Genomic DNA, 9,479 nt, shown 5'->3' on the forward strand with positions numbered 1-9,479 from the left:
TAGTGTAGTTTAGGATATAGCTATCTGGGAGGAAATTCCGAAGCTATACAATTCCCACTCAACCAGCCTACACATACTGCATGCTTTTACATTTAATATAAGGACTATTTTTGAATTCCTTTCATACAGGTATAATGTTTAAATTAATATTTTGTTATAGATATTGTTGCACTTTTGTTATTAACTCTTCGTAGTCTTTGATCTAAAGCTATTCAAGGAGAATCCGTCTCATTTATCATTGCTGTTGTAATATTCCATATCAGCAGCAAATAAAAGCAAAGAATTTGATGGAATGTTGTTTGTGTTATACGCTGTTTCTTATTTCCGGAAGTTACCCCAAGACGATGTCAATCTGTTGTGTTATTGGTTGCTATAGAGGTAAAGTAAACGGACATCTGTAAACCATATTCAACCGAGATAGGCGGATGATTCATGCCGGTATTTTACGGGGTATATATAAAGCAAGCAGATTTTACCGGTACTTTGGGACTGTAATTAGTTAATGCATGTTTAACATCTCTCTTTTACCGATCTTGTACACATATGTACTCCAATTAGGTAACGTGTTCTACTTCAGAGCTCTGTTTACACCTGGTGTTTTAAACCGACTCTATATTTAGACTAGAACTACCTGTACACATTATGTTTTTGCTGACGTACCGTTCATGCGTTATCTTATTTGTACTATTTATACTCAGTTCGCCGTTGGAATCATGTCATTGCGGTAAGTAAACATTATCTGTTTTTATTCGTTTTGGAATAGTATTCTTTGTGTATAAAATCATGTTCACGGACACCACCTGGGTAACAAGTGAATACGTTTGTACAAGTAGTTTTCATGTGGTTCAAACTCATCAGAAAAAATGTATTTCTAGAGAATATATGTCAAAATAAACGAAATATTATTCCCAGTGCTAGTGTACGGCACTTAAAATGAAGATATCGGTTGTATGATAAAAAATCATCTTTCATATGATGATTATGTTTGAAATCTATCAGTAGAACTCTACTTAATGTTATATTTATTGGTTGTGACTGAGTATATGAAAATTCTACCGGTTGAGTAAGAGAACAGTGTATCTGCCAGATCAACTGGTGATGTGGAGTTTGAAAACATATAAAATCATCAGATATATCGGTAGAGTTGTGAGTGTATATACGATTTATCTTTAGAGCTTTACGTATAGATAAAATGTATCGTTAGAGTTTTGAGATCTATATCGATACGATCTATCGGTTGCGTTTTCAGTATATATAAGATGTATCGGTATAGTTGTGAGTATGATCTATCGTTAGAGTTTTGAGATATACATCGATACGATTTAACGGTAGAGTGTTGAGTATATAATAAGATCTATCGGTAGAGTTTTGAGTAAATATAAGATTCATCGGTAGAGTTTTGAATATATATAAGATTCACTGGTACAGTTTTGCGTATACATAAGATCTATCGGTAGAGTTCGAGTGTATAAAAGATATATCGGTAGGGATTTTATCATATGCAAGATCGGTAGAGTTCGAGTATCTGTAAGATTTACTGGTAGAGTTTGTATGTTGTATAAAAATAAAATATATAATCTTGGTCGACTTACAGGTTTGAATATTTTACTTTGGCAAGAAAAAAATTAATGTTACTTTATGTATATTTCCAGGTAGACAATGATTTATCTATTCATTAAAATATCCAATGATAATGTCATAGAAAACATTTAGATATATTTTCTATAATCGAGTATTGAATTATTATGAATCTACTTTTATCTACACACATATCGAGTGGGAAACAAACCTAAGTCAGTTAAGTGAATAAAAATCGGAAAAAAAAGTCTTATCTAATATTCTGTACGTAAATGTATACAATATCTGTTTATAAACAAATATTCTCGAAAGTAAATTGTTGTATAGTTTATTATGAAACGATCTGTTTTAAGTCATATGTCTCTTTTGTTTTTCATTATAAAGGTCGATGTAAGCTGTCTGACCTGTCGTGTGATGAAGGTTCGTGTTTCTCACATTATAGTAAATTTATGAATTAACAACATTATTCGTACAACAGTATTCCCTCTTTGCGTATTGTAGAGTTATCTTCTCTTGGGAGCAGGTATTGATTGTTAGGTCATTGGTTTGTGTGAGAAAATTACGTGGTTTTCTCAAAAATTGATGACGTTACTCTCACAAACAAATGACGTATCAATCAATACCTGCTCTCAAGAGCAGATAACTCTGCAATACGCACAGATGGAATACTACTTCATAGAGCTGTTCTTATCCTGCTATGTGTTAAAACATTTTCCTGGGCAGAGCCAAGCAAAAGTACAAATGTATATAATGACAGTTTTTGAGAGAAAGTGATATTTAACACATTACCTCCCCGTCTTAATTCACGATCTGAGTTTCTGTTTCTTCTTCTGAACAGTAAAATTATTAGCCTTACCTGCTTATGCAATCTTCATGCCACATATAACTCCTTATTCGTGAACATGTTATAGGTATCAGGATAAGCAAGATAAATGCACCATTTTGACATAGAAACTAACTATTAATGGTTTACTATTTGGAAAGACATTACCTTATTTGTACTAACTGTACAGTCATTATCATTATTAGGTTCCCTACTGGCACATTGTTGTGTCCACTAAGATCATTTAATCACTGCATAAGCTTAAGTTATCACTGAGCATCTGTTTTCATCATTAGTTTGGTACTGTAGGGATGGTCGATGTTTCCTTCAACTTGACTCTGATTTGCCCATGTTTCTGTTGTGAGATCGAATTTGAGTTACCTTTTTGGTACTTTTGTATGGTATCGTTGTATTGTTTTATTGTTTACCCCCACTCTGCATTTGTATTACTCAAAGACGGCTTAATTTGGCAACAAATACATATAATAATGCGTTTCAATGCTAATCGTACTCGTGTAATATAAATGTTCAATTTGTCACACAAGTTTGAATTTGTGGTGTTTCAAGTTGAAATATGGCTATGTTTTATTTTTTAGCAAAGACAAACTACATCGACGACAATTGCGATCAGTGTAAGTAGTTCAAAATTTGGTACTTTAAAATATCATACATTTGACTCAAAATGTCCCTATGTTTTAATGCAGTTACACATGTGCTCTACACAACTATTGTTTTTCTCGTATATAATTGTTCATTGAACTGCGTGATAGTTTGGATTTGCAAACAAAACAGTATAAAATACCTGTCCATCGATATGAACATGAAGATAGGTTCATTTGTTCGATAATATAAAATGCCAATCGACTCCAAGAATAAATCCTAGGAAACATGTAGAGATTTGGTATATTTGTTGCCTATATATCAGTCATAGATTAAAGCTATAAAGCTATAAAAATGTAGGTAACATCTCACATCCGGTGTCCATTGAAGTGAAGGTTTCAATAAGTATTCACTCTTTTCTATCCGTATGTAACTGTGTACTGAAGAAGAACGGTGATGGAATTGTCTTATTATTTTTGTATATTGTGGTTTACCAGTGTTAACGAAGATTTATTCACGTTTTGTTACATCAACGGTGTTACTGCCATCTAAATATTGTTACAAATGACTTATATAACTTTGAAATAATACATTTTCTCCTAATCTTCAATGAAATGCTAAATACTTAATTGATTAAATATTTCCATGTATTAAGCTAAATGATTTACATTATGATTTATGTATTCCGAATATACTTGTTGTATACTTTATTATTGTTTCCAAACATAGACGATCCTGAAGAAGTCAATAATGACTTACAAAAAGCGAAGTATAATTGGGAGCTTGACCGCATTGTGACGCAAATCAAGTGCAAGGTAATATAAACATTAATACTACTGACTTTTTACGATCAATTACGTAAGACATGGTTCGAGATACAGTGTACAATAAACGATATATGTTGATTCAAATACACAATTATCTAAACGTACATGTTCAGATGATATTTATAATAATAACACTTATAATCTTACTATTACTAATTGTGCAAAAGAGTTACCACAGCGTTATGGATTAAAACAAAATGTTCCAATTGTAACTTCGTCACGAGAAATGAAGTTTTTTGCCTGTTTTTAGATAACCATCGTTTGATTTAACTCAAACATTTGACTTTTAGAGCTCTGCTTTTTCTCATATCCGATGTCGTTAGGTATTTTAATATTCATCTTTACTGAGACGTCGGGGTCCTTCACAGACAGAGCTTTATACCATCTAACGGTCTACACAAGTGTTCAAAAATCACACCAAAAATATTACTATGATAATATCATAATTGTCCATGCTTTTACACGTGTTAAAACCAATGATAATCGAAAACATCGTTATATATAATCTGATTGTTACACGCCCTCGTCTGCCTCAGCGTCTGCTACATGATACGCCAGTACATGGGTCAGTCCAAGTGATGTAGTAGTCCGGGTTAGATAATAAAATTGAATGAAAAGAATTAAAAAAATCACTCATTTTGATATAATTTGTGGTCAATAATAACTTGCGTAATATGTTTCCATGTGTTATAATATTTCTAAAAGGATTGTAGCATTTTCGTATTGTTTTAATTTCAGGTATACAAGAGTAAAAACGACCTCTGTGACTTAACAAAAGACATTAAACATATGCTTAGGACCAACTGCAGCAACAAATCATAAGAGCAAGCTGACCAACTGAGCAACATGTTTCCGGAATATCATCATTTGTGATGATGCATATGTTTATCCATGTATATTCAGTCATCCGACAGAGATTTCAATACATACACTTTCACACGTGCTTGACAATATTACTGCCGTTTCAAGTGAGCGAATTTCTATATAGCTTATCCTTGTTATTGAGAAAATGACAAAATTACTTTTAAAAAAACCCAGACGCACACATTACTCACCTACTGTGTTCAATTCTGTCAGTTAAAAGCCATTTAAAACATGAAGCTACCAGAGGATAGAAAGGGTATGAAAATAGTGTTAAGCCATCACCTTTTCTGATTCGGTATCCTTATTCATTTTAATGGCACGTGATATATTCAGACAGAAGAAACGATTAAGCAGTATACATGTACCACCTTTACGTCAAGTTGTTCATATACTAAAATATCACGTTATAATGTTAGAACAGTAAAATGCTACAATGCCAATTACATGATATGAAGATGAAAGGCATCAATGTTTACGTTTTTTATTAAAAAGTCATCAATATATTCGTGTTCATAGTTTTTACATCATAGAGGCCCTTCTGTTTTACGTGTCCGTCAAATATTAAAAGAAGCGAAAATATTTACATTGTAACTCAGAATGGAGCAATGAATAGCGCACTCATTTTTTACCAAGACGACCGTGGTTCAATTTCCCAATTGGGTGAACACTTGCGTTGTTTTTTAAGGGGAATTTGGTTTCCTCCCACATTAAGAGTTAGACCTTTTATGCACTTTGATATGAACTGGCAAGAGGAAGTGGTCATTATAAACTGGAAAAACTTATGATGGTATATTGATGCAGATATATAAAGAAATAAATTTAGAAGCAAAATAGAAAAAGAGAAAATTGAAATAATCAAATAAAATTTATTTTTTTATTATTTTACAACAATTATGTGTCAAGTTAATTCAACTTATACCAATCACACTTGTTGACCCGGATGTTAGCTCGAAGAGAGTATCAAAGTTCCCGGAGGAAACCAACGAAGTCGGGCAGGTGACCCCATACCTTTTCCGATCAAGAAATCAAACACAGGGCACCTTGGTAAGCGCTAGTGCGTTATCCACTGCCCCTTCTAACCGCCACATTGAAACGTTAAAGTTACTGACAAGACCATCCAAACGAATAACGTTATTTCAATAAGTTATAGTCTGAATTCCTGTTTATTAAAATGGAAAATCAGGCTGATTTCCCAATTGTTATACACAACGAGTATTGACGAGTGATCATGTCAAAGAGAATTAAAGATTTTCTCTGTCATTAACAACAAATTAGTATGCGGCGTTAAAAATACTAATGGTGCGGAAAAATAGTGTTTTGACTCGCTATATTGGTTTGTAAAAAACTGTTAGGTTTTTGGACATAAATAAACATTAACTGTTTCTTTTCGAAATGCTTAGGTATAAATCAAGTATTTTTTAAAGTTGATTATAATGGTTATATTGTCAAAAACATTGAACCAAATATAAAAAAAGACCTATCTAAACTGAGGAAACCGACAATATTGATGCATAGCTTGGACTGCCAATCAACTTCACATGTAACAAAAGTCGTTAGTCACAAACAGATGAAACGAGTAAACAGATTCCCTGTTTGAAGTTATATTTCGATAGAAACCTTAACATGGTTTACGTCAAAATACGTACATTTGTATATGGATATGAACACTATCAGAATTTTTACTGTTTTAACCTGTGACACAAACAGATAAAAACATGGTTTTGCGGTTACATTTTCGTGTTTCCGGGAATAACAGAGGAAAGCCGATTGGGTATGTCTTGAGTGTGACGTAATTGTAAGATAATATTTGAATGAAGTTTCGTGCATATAGGATTACGCATTTTTATTCATACAAAAGGTGCTTGCATTTTACAAAAAAAGTATGAACAGAATGAAAAAACATTATATGTTTAATGTTATTTATACTTTCGTATCTGGTTCTCCTCAAGGAACGAGAGGAAGATACAGTTGTATCGCTACGCTTTTATCATACTGATTTGATTATTTCAAAACAATTAACGTATTGCACACTGTTGTCAATTGATAGCCATAGACAGCCATAATACAAACTCAATTTTAAATACCACAAACAAATTTCCAGCAGTACAGTTGGTCTTCATTTCTTTTGATTGCTATCTGTAGCTACAGTTGTGTGAAAGCACAACGCACCAAAATTACCGTGCATACATCGTTCACACACCGTCCGCACATCGTCAACACATGGTGCGCACACCTGTGCGATTTAACAATCGTTCGCCCCGTTGTGCGCTTCTCTCCGCACATTTGTGCGATATGGTACAATTTGTTGATCAATATTACGGAATGGAAAAAATACGGAATGCTCGTATGCAATAATGTACACTGTATATATCACTGTAATTTCTCATCACTATAATCAGAGACGTATACGTCTCTGCTATAATTAAGAGTATATACAAGTTTACAATGCGTGTAATACAGTATACAGTGACCGTTGGATTGTCAAGAATGGGTTTGGCTCCTCGGTAAAAGAACAGGTAAATAACAATTTGATGTTACCAGGCCTGTACTTGACACATAGAGCTGATATATGATACCGTATATGACCGTTATGAAAACTCAACTGGACGTTTAATATTTGTTATTTGCATTCGTTTTGGTCTATAGTTCCCCTTCATCTGGTTTTCACACCTTGGCGAGTTACGTAAGTGCCCCGGGCGGGGGAAACTACGGTCCAGGTACAAAGTGGCAATGTTTACCTGTGTAGCCGAGACTGTGTTGTAAATTTACACGTGTCGATTAAGGTCGTTTAAAAAACCCACAAAACATCATTTCTAAATTTAAGAAAGTATAGACAGAAAGATAAGCTTATAGTTGTAGCTAAAGTATAGAAACATACTACAAAAATCTAATTTTATGTTCAAACACGAAACCGTAAACCGTCAAGCCATTCCTTAATTTACACCAACCACGATTGTTATCGCCCAACGTTCGTCGAGCGTCCGCACAAATGTGCGCAAGGAATGATCGTCCAATTTTTTATCGTTCGCACTTCGTGCACACATCGTGCGCACACCGCGTGTAACGTTGTGCGATCCTACAACTGTAGTTTAATGCTTTAAGTAAAGCAGCGTTATTAAGATACAAAGTTCAAATATTTTATTAAAGTCAACTGTCTGTAAAATGTAAATACTCTTTCACCGCAATTTGATGTTTTGGATATATACAATTTAGAAATGCTTGATTAATAGTATTTCGGGATAAATCAAAACATGTATGTAATTCTACTTGCTACATCGGTATTGTAAGTTGATAGTTTGAAAACTCATTTTTCCATGTTCTAGAATGCCTAGGTGTCATAAAGCATACTAACAAAAACGGTTTTTAAGTACTTCTGCGGTCAAGGTCAAGGTAACGAAAACAAAATATTTTATATTATTATTGCCCTATTTACAACTAATACATGTTTAACAACTGCGTGGGTTGAATGGCTGCTGCTGACACTCAGATATGTCCTATCTATATATAGATATTTGGATACAGTGGTGGAAGGTCCGTCGTACATTGTATGCTAAAGCATGGCATTGCCTGTCGTGGCTTGTTATGATAAAGGATATACTAGCGCACGAGTGTACTGTATGCAGATATCTCCAACTTAGTGTGAGATTGTGGAATTAATCTTATTTTTCAGATTGAAGTTTTGAAAATTGAGTTCCTGATTTTAGCTAATTGTCTATGGTAACGTGTTTTGATTTGAGCTAATTGTCTGTGGTAACGTGTTTTATTAAACGCCTAGATTCATTGTTCATTTGTAGTAATCAAAATATTTATACGATAACAATACCTTGTCAAGAGATATTAAAACAAAAACACAAATATAAAAAAAATAATCTATATGATGTACATAATATTGAAAGTTACATCCTTAATAAAAGTAGGTTCTGCGTACAAAAGTAAACCATATCAAGATCGGAGGTTAGAAATCAGAAACAACGCAGAGTGTTATTGATCAGTGTCAGTGATGGAGATACAAAGCAAACATCATGTAGATAATTCGTGCCAAGCCACACTACCCAGTTGCAGTGCAAAAGGATGACCCGAATCGGGGGATATGCGTTGAGAGACGCATGAAACATGTACCAATCACATGACCGATATTCATCTGTCTCTACTAGTACTCATCAATAACAACTATCAAGAGTCAATGTTGGAATGGTGTACTGCATGGCTTTGCTGCCATTACTACAGAGTCGTCTTGAAGCCGTTTATTTGCTACGCTTAATTGTGTCGTGCACTATTATCCAAGTAAAATATTTACTTCAGAGGATATGCTATAAGTGTGCAATTCAGTTAGGTACATGATATCATGATATATCCAAAACAATATATAAATCAAGAGTATTCATAAACTATGTATTAAAGAAATATTTCGCTATGAAAATTGCTGACAATTAACAATTTATTGCTTTTATTCGAGATCGTGGGATCCAAATGGAAGAATTCACTACGTGCCTATTCATTAATGCATACTTAACCAAAAACTGTAAGATGAGAGAGTTTGATGATAAACGATGGAAATGATGCATGAAGATTTAAACGGATCATCTACAAGTTCATTAGAGAGCCCTTTGGTAACAGCTAGAATTAGGTAGCCACCAAAGACAACACAATTGCCTTAGATACAGCTGAAATTAGTGATGACGTATTCTGTAACGACTGCTATGTAACGACACTTTGGTCAACAACCAATGCTCATACATGTATTGTTTCTCAACAAATGATGTTCGTAAAAGTATTATTTTCCAAGA

At 33.7% G+C, this 9,479-nt stretch overlaps 1 protein-coding gene across 1 annotated transcript; it reads left to right on the forward strand.

Annotated features, from left to right (window-relative positions):
• The first annotated feature begins 388 nt into the window (after positions 1-388).
• Positions 389-5,221, forward strand: LOC110460668. Its single transcript, XM_021513709.1, has 5 exons — positions 389-724; positions 1,963-1,998; positions 2,998-3,033; positions 3,731-3,816; positions 4,567-5,221. Exons 1-5 carry the CDS (start codon positions 643-645, stop codon positions 4,648-4,650), a joined length of 324 nt encoding a protein of 107 aa, XP_021369384.1. The 5' UTR covers positions 389-642; the 3' UTR covers positions 4,651-5,221.
• The last annotated feature ends 4,258 nt before the right edge of the window (positions 5,222-9,479 follow it).

Source organism: Mizuhopecten yessoensis, unplaced genomic scaffold, assembly GCF_002113885.1.
Source record: "Mizuhopecten yessoensis strain PY_sf001 unplaced genomic scaffold, ASM211388v2 scaffold10447, whole genome shotgun sequence".
NCBI lineage: Eukaryota > Metazoa > Mollusca > Bivalvia > Pectinida > Pectinidae > Mizuhopecten > Mizuhopecten yessoensis.